Raw genomic sequence first — 18,108 nt, forward strand, 5'->3', positions numbered from 1 at the left:
AGTAGCTGCCTCAATCATTTTCTTATCTGATGGCATGTCAGTTTAGCATACTGACAAAGCAATAGATAAATCTCTGTGGTCATTTAGGGTCCACCCAAGCATTGGTATGAAAAGTAGTTATGCCATCGAAATTCTGATATCACCTGAGAATGGACGGACCTTTGTGCATCTCTGCTGAGTCTGTTGCTCTAAAAGATGAAGCTGTTAAAATACGCTGCCATTTAAAAAAAAAAAAAAAGAAGTAAGGGAATTGTTCAGAGATCAAATCCTTGGAATTCTGCCTAGGCAATGATGCTTGAAATTTAATTTATTTTTAAACGTTATAGTATGTAAAACACACATGGTTAAATATGACATTTAGGCCAAAATATGACATACTTCAGAAGTGTTGTAATTCACTCTGGAATCAATGGATCTTAAAAGAGGTGGGGAACAAGTCTACTGCCTTCTCATGGAAATCATCAGTACAAAAATAAAGTAGACAAAAGACAAAATTGGAGCTCAAGTTCTCATTGTAAAAAGTGAAAAAAAAATACAACACAAATGAGTTGTTCTCCAAGGGGGTCACTTTCAGAGCTAGCATCACAAACCCTAGTGCTGGGGTCGGCTCAAAGTGCTGCACCTCAATATCGAAGGAAGTTCAGTGGCCAAGAGTGATGTCCTCCTCCTGTTGGCTGTAGAACACAAAGCACTCATCATCTTGCTTCAGGAAACATCCTTTATCACTGTTTCTCAACTTCTGCCATTATGTCTCACCTCCATCATAGGCAATATGGGATAGCATTCTACATCATGGAAGGTAATCCAGCAACTCCAGTCTAATCATCAGGTCAAAATGATGTCACTGAATGGTAGGCTATAAAAGTGAAGGACCTGACTCTTACTTATGTCTACAAACCTCCATCTGCCAACTGGCCAACTCCTATGTTACCCATCTTTTAAGGATCTTCTGTCCATTGTGGTGCTTTTAATTCACATCATTCCCACTGGGGATACATAGATGATGTTATGGATGGTGTGAGGCTAGAGTGGGAATCAACGGTCGATAGGCAGCTTTTATATGATCCTAAGCTGTCACCCACTTTCCATAGCAAACAATGAACCTCAGATTCTTTCCTCACCTCACTTTAGAAAACAAACAAACAACAGCTGGTCAGTACTCTCCGGTGGCCACAGAGCATAAAATGCTTGATATGCTTCCTCAAACCCAGCATCAGCCTAATCACAACAGGCACAACAGTGGCCTTTGGAAACCTCAGTGGAATTTCCAGAAAGCACCATAGGATCTGTTCCATTCTGAGTTCAAGCTGTCTGAGTCTTTACCCACACATCCGATAACTGGAACAACATCAGTGCAGTCTTCCAAGTTTCTGTGATAAAATTCTGGCCACCGCAAAGAAATATATACCCCTCCATTCTCCCCAGGATTTTGTCAACAATTCATTCCTGGATGGTCATCTGATGCAACCAGACTATATCAGGAATTTAATTCCAGTAAGAATTAATAGGTTTGTGACAAAAATCAGAGATCTTCTTTACCTTCTAGCTCAAACAAGGCAAAAGCGATGGAAAGAAACTATCTCCAAATTGAACTTCACACTTTCCAGTTGCAAAGTCTAGAAACTATTAAGAGATGAATGGAGAGTCTAGGCTGGTCAAGAATATCGAGCCACAGCAAACTCCACCACATCCCAGCTGGTAGCCAATGGCAGAGCTCCTAATCAAGACAAAGCTTACAGTCACACAGTTAAAATGATGGTTCCTGAGAAATGGCAGGTTCAGGGAGTGGATACGAACCCAATGACTCCTTTTACTCATCAAGAGCTCAACCTGGCTATACATCAACTGCAGCCTAATAAGGCTCCTAGTCCAGATACCATTCACAATGAGTTTGTTTCTCAATTTTGGTCAATCAGCAAAAAGTGGCTGCTTCAAATTCTGAATTGTACTGAGAATTGCAGTATTCCAAAAGCCTGGTGCAGAACAGAAGTTGTAGCTGTTCCCAAGCCAGGAAAACCATTGACAGACCCAGAGAGCTACTGACCCCTTTTCTCTGCTGTGCGTTAACGACAAGCTGATGAAGAGATTAATCCTGATGTGGATTAATGAAGTAGTCAATCCTCAGCTGCCTTGCCTTTAGGCTAGGTCCAAGATCAGGAAAGAATCTGACTCAAAATATAGAAAATGCATAAGAGTCTGGAAAGAAAGTTTAGGCAGTCCCTATTGATCTGACAGCAGCCTGTGGCATGTTAACTTGCAGCAGCTTAGCAGTCAGCCTATTTCTTGTAGGCTAATGCTGCAGTTCATCTGAGAAATGGTTCGCAGCTAAAACTTCCTCCTGTAAATTGGGGAGAAAAATCAGTCACCTTAAATGTTTCCTAATGGCCTTCCACAAGAGTCAGTTTTGGCTCTCATTTTGTCCCAGATATACACCTCCAACCTCCCTGAAACACAGGCCAAGTAGTATATCTATGGTGAGAACATCTGTATTGCTGACACTGTAAATTATTTCCCCAGGATCAAAGGGAATCTCAGTCAGCGTGGATATGCTGACAACTTACCTCAAGCAATGGAGATTAATCCTAGTGAAAATAAGACAGTGGCAACTACTTTCCATCTAAACAATCATCTTGCCAATTGACCGATCTCAATCTGTGTCCATGGATGACTGCTGACGTTCCATCCAGTTGTCACTTACTTGGGAGTAAAACTCGACCATAGCCTGACATACCAGTCCCACTTGGAACACCTGCAAATGAAGATTTCTTCCCATACCACTTTGATATGAAAACTATCAGGAGCCTCCTGGAGAGGAGACCCTTCAGTCCTTCATTCATCTGTATTGGCCTTTGTGCTTGTTCCAACTGAATGCTGCTCTGCAGTTTGGGGGCCCAGATGTCACACTCAACTTGCTGACACTGAACTGAATTCAGCCACTCATTATTAGCAGCTGCTTGAATTATAGACCAATTTCCAGTCTGTATGTGCTAGCACACATAGCTCTGCCTGATCTTCGACCAGTTGCCCTTTCTGTTAAGTCTACCTACCTGGACATCTGTGACAAATGAAATCAACCCATTACATCTCCAATTGACTGATGCTCCATTCTCAGACAGGAAAAACACAGCACCAACTCAAAGGTCTGCTTGTATTCTGGGAAGCAATCACCCCCCCCCCCCCGTGTGACACCACAGCTGATCACTACTCCCCCTTTGCTATGACAGCACATGCATTCTTGGATAAGAGTGCTACTGGCCCTTTACCATGTTCGAATGATCAGCACTGCCAGAGAGCTGAAAACTACATTCTTACAGAGTAGAAAGCATCAGCGGGAAAGAGAGAGTCTAAAACAGTAAATACATTTAGGAGTCCATCGCTGCACCTTCCTCCTTGCCTACTTGATCTTAGGTCCTGCATCAGCTCAACAGGGTACTCTGTGGATTGTCCAGAGTTGCTGCAACTATGCTCAGGCTTAGCCTGGTTTCTTCCCCATGTTGTGACTGGGAAAGAATTGCAGTCAATAACTCATGTAGTGACAGGTACTCAACCCGACATCTGGAGGGCAGTTTACAACACCTAGCCTCTCTTGATATAGAGGGCAGCCTCTGGTTATGGAACTTGGACATTGAGCTCCGATGTCTGCATATGAGAGAAAGAGAGGTGGCCAATTTCAAACAAATTGTAAAGGCAGTGTTACACATTTGTAGGTCTGTGAAAGTATAAGCAGTTCCATACTAGACTATTTTATGTTTTGAGGGGATGTTTTACTAAGAAAAGCAACAATAGCATATAAGAAGTAAGAGAAGTGTCCACTTTATCTGAGACATTCTAACAATCACCTGTTACTTGCTTTTCCTGGTACAATACCTTTTTGCTCCCTGAACACGCAAATTATATCAACCACTTGTAATATGCATCATCATTTACCTCTGTGTTTGGCCCAAAAAGCAGTGAGAGAACATGGCACTGAGAGCCAGGAACTCATAAATTTTAATCCTGGTCCTCACAATGACATCTTTTGTGACCTTGGGCAAGTCACTTTTTCCGCCCGTAAAATGGGGATGACATCACTTACTTACATCACAGGAGGACTTCTGAGGAGACTGGTAAATATAATATTAGTTAATATTTGTAAAGCAAAGTATCTAACAACAAGAATTTTTGCTATAAGGACTCACTGGTGATGGACACTGAACTTCCTTCTCACTACACATGGCACCTCCAAGTCAGGGTTAAGTCATGCTTGAAAGACAGCATACGGAAACTTGCACTACTAGTCATTGTGCAGTGCCTACTCTCGGAACAGACAGAAGATTAATCTTCAGGGCTATCAAACGAGCATTTCTCACAACACTGAATTCACTTAATGAAAAAGATGTACACTGACTAAGAAATTAAAGCATTTGACTTTTTTCTAGGATGATTCAAGTTCAGTTCTATTCCATAAAAACGTAAAATGGCATCATGAAGTCTCGTGTGTATTGTTTATCAACAATTTCTGGACTGAATTTACTTATTCACTAGGAACAATATTTTTTTCTAACTGCTTGCCCTGCAAGTGGGCCCTGGGATCTAAAAGTTAAATTAAAGAGTTTGGCATAACTAAGAACACAATTTGACTGTTGTGACACTAGTAAACCAGGTGTCAGCTCTTGCCATGGCTCAAATTCATAGCTGGAAAACAGACCAGCTCACTTGTATGTTAATACTGTTTGAGACAGATGATGAGCTTGTAAGGATGTGTTTAGTGTTTAGACTCTATAAAATGGTTGTAAGTTGCTGCATGCATTAATCTTACTTCTTTTGTCTGTATCCCATGCTATAAGATAATATGTAAGTTTTGTTTTATAATTGTAAAAATGTCTGCTCTGAGCTTGTGAACCTAGGCAGGAAAAGTGGTTCCCCCATCCATCCAGAAGAACTATCAAGACTAAATAGGCCATCCAACACAAAAGCTCGTTTAATGGCCTTCTTACACCCATGAAGGTGCTACATGTCAGAAAGCACATTCTATCAACTTGAATTCTGAAACAGATAGCTGACATGAAGATTTTTCATCTCTTTTCTGTTTGGTCTCTTTCAAGGGACAGAGCTAAGAATCAAAACACAGAGACCCCATGGTAAACCTGGGTTAGCCCTAAAAAGACAGTGCTTTTAGAACCCTAGACCAAACTCATTTGCATATATATGCTGCCTGCTTTAACCTGTAAATAACTATCTTGTTTCTTTTTCCTAATTAATAAATCCTTAATTAGTTTATTATAGGATTAGCTACCAGCTTTATGTCTGGTGTGAGATCCAAGGTACAAACTGATCTGGGATAAGTGACTTGGGTCTTGGGACTGGGAGCAACCTGAATATTTTGTGATTCTCGGTGTAAGAGACCATTTATCACTAAGTCCAGCTTGCACGAGTGGCAAGATAGACTGGAGTGCCCAAGAGGACTGTCTGTGACTCCATGCTAAGACTGTTACAGTGATCCAGGAGTTAATATTTGTTACTGGGTTGGTGAAATTTAATTACATAATATACCACCACTTTGGGGTCTCTGCCCTGCTTTTCACAGTCTGCCCTGATGTTGGCACTCATGGTCATGAACCACTCCCAAGAGCATGACAGCCCTGCAGTTGGAAGTTTTAATAACTGTGTTGATACATGAGCCAGAATGCAGTTCACTCTCTCTTAGCCCTAAAGAACTGAAAAAGCTAACTAGAGTGAGGAGTGCTGAAAACATATTTTTGTCAGTGAATTCAGCAGATATGACCCTAACACACTGATTTAGCGTGTGTGGCCACGTCTGTCTCTAATGTTTGGCCCAGTAACTGTACAGCCCGCTATTTAACTGAGAGCTAAATTAGTTCTCTTTTAGCGCAAGCAGTCTATGCTTCTGCCCTGGGGTCACCGATAAAAATAGCATTGCTATTTACATGGCCCCAGTTCATTACACACACACAGCAGAAATCCGTTGAGTGATTTTGTTTTGGCAGTCACTATACTGAACATACTTTAAACTTTCAGTTATTAGGGCACGTTTCTTTTGTTCCCATCAATATTATTCTAAATCAATTTTGCTTGCTTTTAAGCATGGAAATGAGGATGAGAAGAACCTGAAATCCATTTATCAGTTGGCTCCAGCTTTTTGATTTGTTACCTCTGTCTTCTATCCTCAGTTCCTGCCAGGTACTCCTGCATTGTCTGATCGACCTTCTTCTGTACAATACTGTGAAGCCTTCTGCGTTCATTGTGATTCTCCCACTGACTGACCTGCAGACCTCTGTTGTGAACCTTTGTGAAATCCAAGTATTCAAGACGTTCTTTTTCTTTACGTCTGCATTCCAAGACGAAACATTGAGACTTATCAGGTTTAGGAAACTTGGCCCTCTGTAAAAGAAAACATGTCTTTAACAATGGAAACAAGACCAATGGCTCTCTTTTAGTTTATCATCTCAAGCAGGTAACAACCAATCATAAAGCAGGTATTAATAGGAGTTCAAAGTAATGTTAAATGTAAAATTCAAAAACTATACTTTTCAGTAAATGCAAGCCACCATTCTAGGAAGAACTAGATAGCTCAAGGGGTAGGTAATGGGAGTAGGACCTATTCAGCTCTAGGTCACAGAGACCATGGTTTACTGTGCTGACTAATACTGACTTACTACTTGGGCTCTGTCTACATTACAGCCTATGTTGGCATAACTTATGGCACTCAGGGTTGTAAATAAACCACCCCGTGAGCGACACAAATTACACCAACATAAGCGCTTGTGTGCACGGTGCTGCAGCTTCTCCCACTGACATAACTTCTGCTGTTCACACGTGGATTTTTTATGCTGATGGGAGAGCTCTTGCCAATCAGTATAGAGCATCTTCACAAGATGTGCTGTAGCAGTGCAGCTGTATCGGTTCTGCTGCCCCACTATGGTGCTCTATGTATAAACATGGCCTTATTTGTACTCTACTTATCTACTTTACTTTTCTGTCTGCATCCATTTGTGTCTCTTGCCATTTACTCAGACTGTAAACTCCTTGGAGCAGGGACCTTCCTTTATTGATCTTTGCTGGGGTCCTGGTCCAGGACTAGGTCCAGGACTCCTATAATGCAAATGGATAATGATAACGATAATAAGTTGCTCTCATCTGACAGCATGGTTGTGGCCACTGACCCACAGCACCATAAACACTGCAAACCCCTGCAGGCAGCCCTGCGAGTAGAGTCCCGCTGCCCTTCGCTGTAACGCAGGGGAGAGGATGAGTTATCCCTGCCCCACACCGACCTGGCGGCTGTGTGGCCAAGTCCCTGGCTCTGGAGCCCCCCACCCTGCAGCGGAAACATCACATGCTCTGCGGTCCTGCCCTGGGGTCTCGCCACTCCACGACGCACAGGGATGCCCCCTTACCCCCCGAATTTGTCCAATCCCTCCCCCACCCCCCCAGTTTTGTGAACTAGTTACATGCAGTGTTGCCTGTTTAGTGATTGTTTGGAAACGTGAATTGAAATAGAAACATTAATACACACTTTAAAAGCATATACAGTGTATGATAAAATACGCGTATCTGAAAAAGTATAATAGATTTGAAAAGTATAAACATAGACTAGCTTCCTTATACAGCTGTTGTCTTTTATGACAATGTCAATGTACTCATTTCGGTGATGTTGGCCAACCTAATAATTTCAAATTATGATTTGTAAGCAAAGTCTAAATGAGCTCTCCCGGACAGCTAGTGATGAGCTAGAGGGAAAGGCTTCAGGACCAGATTGTATTTACATTCACACCTAATCTACCTAGGTATCCAGCAAACAGAGCTGCATTGGCCAAGTGATAGATTTTGGCTGGGGTTGGGTTACAAATCACTTGAATGCGGGGAGGAGGGGAGGAGGATGAAATGTTCTTATTCTTGTTGTATGAGTAAAGGGCAGTAGAACTGTACTTAGCCTATGCTGATTGAGGGCATCAAGAGAGAGGGTGGGGACAGGTATTTTGCTTGATGGTCTGCCTGAGTCACAAGTACTATTTGACCTGCCCCTCTCCACTGTTTAAAGACAGAGCTGATTAGGCTCCATAGATAGTCTTTTGTTTTCTTAAGTAACCACTACAACTGAAATCAGGTCTAAGTGCTTAGAACTGATCTAAGACAGTGGTTCTGTGGAAGAGACGGCCCAGTCTGCACTAGCAGCGAGGTTCCCCCACCGAGAGCTCAGCTGAAATCACTGAGAGCTGGGTGGAACCTCAACAGACCAACTAGCAGAGGTCACAGTGGCAGGCAGCAGCAGAAGGTGATGGCACAGGGCCATTAGCAGCATTGCGATGGAGTGAACAGTGGCACAACGAACAACAGAGGCCAGAGCAAACAGTGAGCAGCTGGAGGAACGAGCAAGGTGCCTTCTTGCCCCCCACCTGGGAGGTGAACTCATGTGAATGAACCTCTGAACTCTGAGTCTCCACTGACCAAGGACAACACCGGTGAGTGTTGATGTGGCTGTTAAGAATGCTGGAGACACAACATCCGATGAAGTGAGCTGTAGCTCACGAAAGCTTATGCTCTAATAAATTTGTTAGTCTCTAAGGTGCCACAAGTACTCCTTTTCTTTTTGCGAATACAGACTAACACGGCTGCTACTCTGAAACACAGTTCATGCGAACAAACATGGCTGTGGCATCATACATTCTATTTAAGCAAGAGATATCACACACTACAAACTTGAGGCCAATGTTAAGTGCATTGTCACTTGTTCATCTTGAAGGTGAACACTGGTTCTGAACAAGACCAGCATATGCTCACTATCTTAACTGACCGAATAGAACCATGTGGTGCAACAGTGAAAGACTCAAAAAGTGAAGAACTGTCTCACCACAAAAAAAATTGTGCATACATGGCTGATGAATGCATCAATGCAAATGGGCATCAAGTATTAAGTCATTGCGTATGCTGTCTTGATGTCAGTGGTAGGCCAGTAGATGCATTTCTAGATGTTCAAGTTATAGAAGACACATCGGCTGCATCTGTGACAACCCACATTTTAGAAGAGTTACATGCTTGTCAGCTGGACCCCAAACAGATGGCTGCTTCTGTAATTGATGGAGCTGCAAACTTCTCTAGAAGACATGGTGGAGTACAAGCTTTAGTCAGAGAAAAGTTAGGTGGAAAAAACAGAGGAGAGATTTATATACACTCACACAGAGAACATGAAACAATGGGTTTATCATACACACTGTAAGGAGTGTGATCACTTAAGATAAGCCATTACCAACAGCAGGGGGGGGAAAGGAGGAAAACCTTCCATGGTGACAAGCAGGTAGGCTAATTCCAGCAGTTAACAAGAATATCAGAGGAACAGTGGGGGGTGGGGTGGGGAAGAGAAATACCATGGGGAAATAGTTTTACTTTGTGTAATGACTCATCCATTCCCAGTCTCTATTCAAGCCTAAGTTAATTGTATCCAGTTTGCAAATTAATTCCAATTCAGCAGTCTCTCGTTGGAGTCTGTTTTTGAAGCTTTTTTGTTGAAGTATAGCCACTCTTAGGTCTGTGATCGAGTGACCAGAGAGATTGAAGTGTTCTCCAACTGGTTTTTGAATGTTATAATTCTTGACGTCTGATTTGTGTCCATTCATTCTTTTACGTAGAGACTGTCCAGTTTGGCCAATGTACATGGCAGAGGGGCATTGCTGGCACATGATGGCATATATCACATTGGTAGATGCACAGGTGAACGAGCCTCTGATAGTGTGACTGATGTGATCAGGCCCTATGATGGTATCCCCTGAATAGATATGTGGACAGAGTTGGCAACGGGCTTTGTTGCAAGGATAGGTTCCTGGGTTAGTGGTTCTGTTGTGTGGTGTGTGGTTGCTGGTGAGTATTTGCTTCAGATTGGGGGGCTGTCTGTAAGCAAGGACTGGTCTGTCTCCCAAGATCTGAGAGAGCGATGGCTCGTCCTTCAGAATAGGTTGTAGATCCTTGATGATGCGTTGGAGAGGTTTTAGTTGGGGGCTGACAAAGGAGGTGCTGTCATCATCATGAATAGGTCGGAGTATGAACAAGAGGCTACTAGGCAGCTCTCCAACACCACTTTCTACAAGCCATTACCCTCTGATCCCACTGAGAGTTACCAAAAGAAACTACAGCATTTGCTCAAGAAACTCCCTGAAAAAGTACAAGAACAAATCCGCACAGACACACCCCTGGAGCCCCGACCTGGGGTATTCTATCTGCTACCCAAGATCCATAAACCTGGAAATCCTGGACGCCCCATCATCTCAGGCATTGGCACCCTGACAGCAGGATTGTCTGGCTATGTAGACTCCCTCCTCAGGCCCTTCGTTATCAGCACTCCCAGCTATCTTCGAGACACCACCGATTTCCTGAGGAAACTACAGTCCATTGGTGATCTTCCTAAAAACACCATCCTAGCCACTATGGATGTAGAAGCCCTCTACACCAACATTCCACACAAAGATGGACTACAAGCCGTCAGGAACAGTATCCCCGATACTGTCACGGCTAACCTGGTGGCAGAACTTTGTGACTTTGTCCTGACCCATAACTATTTCACATTTGGTGACAATGTATACCTTCAAATCAGCGGCACTGCGATGGGTACCCGCATGGCCCCACAGTATGCCAACATTTTTATGGCTGACTTAGAACAACGCTTCCTCAGCTCTCGTCCCCTAATGCCCCTACTCTACTTGCGCTACATTGATGACATCTTCATCATCTGGACCCATGGAAAAGAAGCTCTTGAGGAATTCCACCATGATTTCAACAATTTCCATCCCACCATCAACCTCAGCCTGGACCAGTCCACACAAGAGATCCACTTCCTGGACACTACGGTGCTAATAAGCGATGGTCACATAAACACCACCCTATATCGGAAACCTACTGATCGCTATTCCTACCTACATGCCTCTAGCTTTCATCCAGATCATACCACTCGATCCATTGTCTACAGCCAAGCGCTACGATATAACCGCATTTGCTCCAACCCCTCAGACAGAGACAAACACCTACAAGATCTCTATCATGCATTCCTACAACTACAATACCCACCTGCTGAAGTGAAGAAACAGATTGACAGAGCCAGAAGAGTACCCAGAAGTCACCTACTACAGGACAGGCCCAACAAAGAAAACAACAGAACGCCACTAGCCATCACCTTCAGCCCCCAACTAAAACCTCTCCAACGCATCATCAAGGATCTACAACCTATTCTGAAGGACGAGCCATCGCTCTCTCAGATCTTGGGAGACAGACCAGTCCTTGCTTACAGACAGCCCCCCAATCTGAAGCAAATACTCACCAGCAACCACACACCACACAACAGAACCACTAACCCAGGAACCTATCCTTGCAACAAAGCCCGTTGCCAACTCTGTCCACATATCTATTCAGGGGATACCATCATAGGGCCTAATCACATCAGCCACACTATCAGAGGCTCGTTCACCTGCACATCTACCAATGTGATATATGCCATCATGTGCCAGCAATGCCCCTCTGCCATGTACATTGGCCAAACTGGACAGTCTCTACGTAAAAGAATGAATGGACACAAATCAGACGTCAAGAATTATAACATTCAAAAACCAGTTGGAGAACACTTCAATCTCTCTGGTCACTCGATCACAGACCTAAGAGTGGCTATACTTCAACAAAAAAGCTTCAAAAACAGACTCCAACGAGAGACTGCTGAATTGGAATTAATTTGCAAACTGGATACAATTAACTTAGGCTTGAATAGAGACTGGGAATGGATGAGTCATTACACAAAGTAAAACTACTTCCCCATGGTATTTCTCCTCCCCACCCCACCCCCCACTGTTCCTCTGATATTCTTGTTAACTGCTGGAATTAGCCTACCTGCTTGTCACCATGGAAGGTTTTCCTCCTTTCCCCCCCCTGCTGTTGGTGATGGCTTATCTTAAGTGATCACTCTCCTTACAGTTTTCAGAGTAGCAGCCTTGTTAGTCTGTATTCGCAAAAAGAAAAGGAGTACTTGTGGCACCTTAGAGACTAACAAATTTATTAGAGCATAAGCTTTCGTGAGCTACAGCTCACTTCATCGGATGCATTTGGTGGAAAAAACAGAGGAGAGATTTATATACACACGCACAGAGAACATGAAACAATGGGTTTATCATACACACTGTAAGGAGAGTGATCACTTAAGATAAGCCATCACCAACAGCAGGGGGGGGAAGGAGGAAAACCTTTCATGGTGACAAGCAGGTAGGCTAATTCCAGCAGTTAACAAGAATATCAGAGGAACAGTGGGGGGTGGGGTGGGAGGGAGAAATACCATGGGGAAATAGTTTTACTTTGTGTAATGACTCATCCATTCCCAGTCTCTATTCAAGCCTAAGTTAATTGTATCCAGTTTGCAAATTAATTCCAATTCAGCAGTCTCTCGTTGGAGTCTGTTTTTGAAGCTTTTTTGTTGAAGTATAGCCACTCTTAGGTCTGTGATCGAGTGACCAGAGAGATTGAAGTGTTCTCCAACTGGTTTTTGAATGTTATAATTCTTGACGTCTGATTTGTGTCCATTCATTCTTTTACGTAGAGACTGTCCAGTTTGGCCAATGTACATGGCAGAGGGGCATTGCTGGCACATGATGGCATATATCACATTGGTAGATGCGCAGGTGAACGAGCCTCTGATAGTGTGGCTGATGTGATTAGGCCCTATGATGGTATCCCCTGAATAGATATGTGGACAGAGTTGGCAACGGGCTTTGTTGCAAGGATAGGTTCCTGGGTTAGTGGTTCTGTTGTGTGGTGTGTGGTTGCTGGTGAGTATTTGCTTCAGATTGGGGGGCTGTCTGTAAGCAAGGACTGGTCTGTCTCCCAAGATCTGAGAGAGCGATGGCTCGTCCTTCAGGATAGGTTGTAGATCCTTGATGATGCGTTGGAGGGGTTTTAGTTGGGGGCTGAAGGTGATGGCTAGTGGCGTTCTGTTGTTTTCTTTGTTGGGCCTGTCCTGTAGTAGGTGACTTCTGGGTACTCTTCTGGCTCTGTCAATCTGTTTCTTCACTTCAGCAGGTGGGTACTGTAGTTGTAGGAATGCATGATAGAGATCTTGTAGGTGTTTGTCTCTGTCTGAGGGGTTGGAGCAAATGCGGTTATATCGTAGCGCTTGGCTGTAGACAATGGATCGAGTGGTATGATCTGGATGAAAGCTAGAGGCATGTAGGTAGGAATAGCGGTCAGTAGGTTTCCGATATAGGGTGGTGTTTATGTGACCATCGCTTATTAGCACCGTAGTGTCCAGGAAGTGGATCTCTTGTGTGGACTGGTCCAGGCTGAGGTTGATGGTGGGATGGAAATTGTTGAAATCATGGTGGAATTCCTCAAGAGCTTCTTTTCCATGGGTCCAGATGATGAAGATGTCATCAATGTAGCGCAAGTAGAGTAGGGGCATTAGGGAACGAGAGCTGAGGAAGCGTTGTTCTAAGTCAGCCATAAAAATGTTGGCATACTGTGGGGCCATGCGGGTACCCATCGCAGTGCCGCTGATTTGAAGGTATACATTGTCACCAAATGTGAAATAGTTATGGGTCAGGACAAAGTCACAAAGTTCTGCCACCAGGTTAGCCGTGACAGTATCGGGGATACTGTTCCTGACGGCTTGTAGTCCATCTTTGTGTGGAATGTTGGTGTAGAGGGCTTCTACATCCATAGTGGCTAGGATGGTGTTTTTAGGAAGATCACCAATGGACTGTAGTTTCCTCAGGAAATCGGTGGTGTCTCGAAGATAGCTGGGAGTGCTGGTAACGAAGGGCCTGAGGAGGGAGTCTACATAGCCAGATAATCCTGCTGTCAGGGTGCCAATGCCTGAGATGATGGGGCGTCCAGGATTTCCAGGTTTATGGATCTTGGGTAGCAGATAGAATACCCCAGGTCCTGGCTCCAGGGGTGTGTCTGTGCGGATTTGTTCTTGTGCTTTTTCAGGGAGTTTCTTGAGCAAATGCTGTAGTTTCTTTTGGTAACTCTCAGTGGGATCAGAGGGTAATGGCTTGTAGAAAGTGGTGTTGGAGAGCTGCCTAGTAGCCTCTTGTTCATACTCTGACCTATTCATGATGACGACAGCACCTCCTTTGTCAGCCTTTTTGATTATGATGTCAGAGTTGTTTCTGAGGCTGTTGATGGCACTGTGTTCTGCATGGCTGAGGTTATGGGGTAAGCGATGCTGCTTTTCCACAATTTCAGCTCGTGCACGTCGGCGGAAGCAGTCTATGTAGAAATCCAGGCTGCTGTTTCGACCTTCAGGAGGAGTCCACCTAGAATCCTTCTTTTTGTAGTGTTGGCAGGAAGGTCTCTGTGGGTTAATATGTTGGTCAGAGGTGTGTTGGAAATATTCCTTGAGTCTGAGACGTCGAAAATAGGATTCTAGGTCACCACAGAACTGTATCATGTTCGTGGGGGTGGAGGGGCAAAAGGAGAGGCCCCGAGATAGGACAGATTCTTCCGCTGGGCTAAGAGTATAGTTGGATAAATTAACAATATTGCTGGGTGGGTTACGGGAACCATTGTTGTGGCCCCTTGTGGCATATAGTAGTTTAGATAGCTTAGTGTCCTTTTTCTTTTGTAGAGAATCAAAGTGTATTTTGTAAATGGCTTGTCTAGTTTTTGTAAAGTCCAGCCACGAGGAAGTTTGTGTGGAAGGTTGGTTCTTTATGAGAGTATCCAGTTTTGAGAGCTCATTCTTAATCTTTCCCTGTTTGCTGTAGAGGATGTTGATCAGGTGGTTCCGCAGTTTCATAGGTGTTTGTCTCTGTCTGAGGGGTTGGAGCAAATGCGGTTATATCGTAGCACTTGGCTGTAGACAATGGATCGAGTGGTATGATCTGGATGAAAGCTAGAGGCATGTAGGTAGGAATAGCGGTCAGTAGGTTTCCGATATAGGGTGGTGTTTATGTGACCATCGCTTATTAGCACCGTAGTGTCCAGGAAGTGGATCTCTTGTGTGGACTGGTCCAGGCTGAGGTTGATGGTGGGATGGAAATTGTTGAAATCATGGTGGAATTGTAAAACCCCTCCAACGCATCATCAAGGATCTACAACCTATCCTGAAGGATGAGCCATCGCTCTCTCAGATCTTGGGAGACAGACCAGTCCTTGCTTACAGACAGCCCCCCAATCTGAAGCAAATACTCACCAGCAACCACACACCACACAACAGAACCACTAACCCAGGAACCTATCCTTGCAACAAAGCCCGTTGCCAACTCTGTCCACATATCTATTCAGGGGATACCATCATAGGGCCTAATCACATCAGCCACACTATCAGAGGCTCGTTCACCTGCGCATCTACCAATGTGATATATGCCATCATGTGCCAGCAATGCCCCTCTGCCATGTACATTGGCCAAACTGGACAGTCTCTACGTAAAAGAATGAATGGACACAAATCAGACGTCAAGAATTATAACATTCAAAAACCAGTTGGAGAACACTTCAATCTCTCTGGTCACTCGATCACAGACCTAAGAGTGGCTATACTTCAACAAAAAAGCTTCAAAAACAGACTCCAACGAGAGACTGCTGAATTGGAATTAATTTGCAAACTGGATACAATTAACTTAGGCTTGAATAGAGACTGGGAATGGATGAGTCATTACACAAAGTAAAACTATTTCCCCATGGTATTTCTCCCTCCCACCCCACCCCCCACTGTTCCTCTGATATTCTTGTTAACTGCTGGAATTAGCCTACCTGCTTGTCACCATGAAAGGTTTTCCTCCTTCCCCCCCCTGCTGTTGGTGATGGCTTATCTTAAGTGATCACTCTCCTTACAGTGTGTATGATAAACCCATTGTTTCATGTTCTCTGTGCGTGTGTATATAAATCTCTCCTCTGTTTTTTCCACCAAATGCATCCGATGAAGTGAGCTGTAGCTCACGAAAGCTTATGCTCTAATAAATTTGTTAGTCTCTAAGGTGCCACAAGTACTCCTTTTCTTTCTCCTTACAGTGTGTATGATAAACCCATTGTTTCATGTTCTCTGTGTGAGTGTATATAAATCTCTCCTCTGTTTTTTCCACCTAATACATCCGATGAAGTGAGCTGTAGCTCACGAAAGCTTATGCTCTAATAAATTTGTTAGTCTCTAAGGTGCCACAAGTACTCCTTTTCTTTTTGCGAATACAGACTAACACGGCTGCTACTCTGAAATCAGAGAAAAGTGTAACCCTAATCTCTCCTATACACACTGCAGAGGCCATCTACTCCAACTAGTGCTAGTACGAGCTGCAGACTCTTCAAAAGACATTTAAAAAGCTATAAATTTAATATCTTCATTATATTCTTTTTTCTGCAGGAGTCCAAAAAGACTGAATATCTTGGAAAATATAGAAGATACACTGGGACTGAAGTTCAAATTAGTCCAATCTCTGGCTTTCTCATGAGCAATCCTTGGCTGTTGTCTTAAAATTACGCCAGCCATTATTACTGGCTTTGGAAAGTATCTACCAAGATGGGATGGATCTAAGTATTGAGGCTGGTGGATTACTTTTGTTACTACATTCAGAAAAGACTATTGCCATTCTCTCCCTTGTAAGTCTACTGTTGAAACCACTTTGGTCATTAAACAATGCCATCCAGGCATCTGCTACAACAGTAGTAGATCTTTGTCCAGCAATAGAAGCTACATTTGGATCAATCACAGAGCTATCCATTGAAAAACTACTGGAAAAAGCAAAGACTTCAGTCCTTAAGTTGAGTAATGAAGGCATTTATATTGAATCCTTAAGTGAAGAGGACAAGAAGTGTTTGTTAAGACAAAGTACAGAGACTTGATTCTTAAAAATCTACAACAGTGACTTATAGATTCTACTCAACCTCTATGTAGCTTTTACAGATCCCTGTCCTGTAAAACACTAACAGTTGAGTGGAGTGAGGCACAACCAGCAATAGGGCTGCCATGTGCTCAGGACAGAATAGAGAATTTGAACACATAGTGGAATATCATACAACAAATGAATGAAGATTTGACTTCAACTTTCAGAGGCTCGTTCTCCTGCACATCTACCAATGTGATATGTGCCAGCAAAGCTCCTCTGCCATGTACATTGGCCAAACTGGACAGTCTCTACGTAAAAGAATAAATGGACACAAATCAGACGTCAAGAATTATAACATTCAAAAACCAGTCGGAGAACACTTCAATCTCTTTGGTCACTCGATTACAGACCTAAAAGTGGCAATTCTTCAGCAAAAAAACTTCAAAAGCAGACTCCAGTGAGAGACTGCTGAATTGGAATTAATTTGCAAACTGGATACAATTAACTTAGGCTTGAATAAAGACTGGGAGTGGATGGGTCATTACACAAAGTAAAACTATTTCCCCCAGGTTTATTCCAACATCCTCCCCTACTGTTCCTCAGACATTCTTATCAACTGCTGGAAATGGCCCACCTTGATTATCACTACAAAAGGTTTTTTCCCCCCCACTCTCCTGCTGGTAATAGCTCACATTACCTGATCACTCTGGTTACAGTGTGTATGGTAACACCCATTGTTTCATGTTCTCTGTGTACATAAATCTCTCCACTGTATTTTCCACTGAATGCATCTGATGAAGTGACCTGTAGCTCACGAAAGCTTATGCTCAAATAAATTTGTTAGTCTCTAAGGTGCCACAAGTACTCCTTTTCTTTTTTTTTATCATCGCTAGTGGCTTGACCCAATCTTTGTGCTATGTTTCCTGAGATGAAAGAAGTAGGAATTCATCTCTTGTTATTCCCAGTCACAACAGCTACAGCTGAGCGTGCTTTTGACTCATTGAATAGAATTTTGTGTTCTGAAAGAAGTCACCTTCTGCCTAATCATGTGAATGGTCTAATGAGCATATTAATTGAAGGATTGGAAGTACCGGACACACGAGTGGCCACCAAAGATGAAAGCATTGCATTCAAGAAGTTCATTAACAGAGTTGTGCAAAGTTATAACAAGAAACCAAGAAGGATCAAGATGTAGTGCTTCATACAAGGCTTAAATAGCCATCTTTAATTTTTGTGACGATTTTAAAACATGAGTTAAATCTAATTAAATGGTCATGAAACATTTTTCAGTTTTTACTATAGTGCCATAGAGCCACCTTCA

The 18,108-nt window shown here is 43.3% G+C and overlaps 1 protein-coding gene across 2 annotated transcripts in view; it reads right to left on the bottom strand.

Moving 5' to 3' along the window:
* The window catches only part of CFAP53 (cilia and flagella associated protein 53), a 49,586-nt gene that overhangs the window by 20,828 nt on the left and 10,650 nt on the right, over window positions 1-18,108 (bottom strand). For both annotated transcript variants that reach the window (XM_043514977.1, XM_038402842.2), the window contains exon 2: window positions 6,152-6,381. In XM_043514977.1, coding sequence (XP_043370912.1) covers window positions 6,152-6,381 — 230 coding nt within the window. The remainder of the gene's footprint in view (window positions 1-6,151; window positions 6,382-18,108) is intronic.

This window comes from Dermochelys coriacea, chromosome 5, assembly GCF_009764565.3.
Source record: "Dermochelys coriacea isolate rDerCor1 chromosome 5, rDerCor1.pri.v4, whole genome shotgun sequence".
NCBI classification, from domain to species: domain Eukaryota; kingdom Metazoa; phylum Chordata; order Testudines; family Dermochelyidae; genus Dermochelys; species Dermochelys coriacea.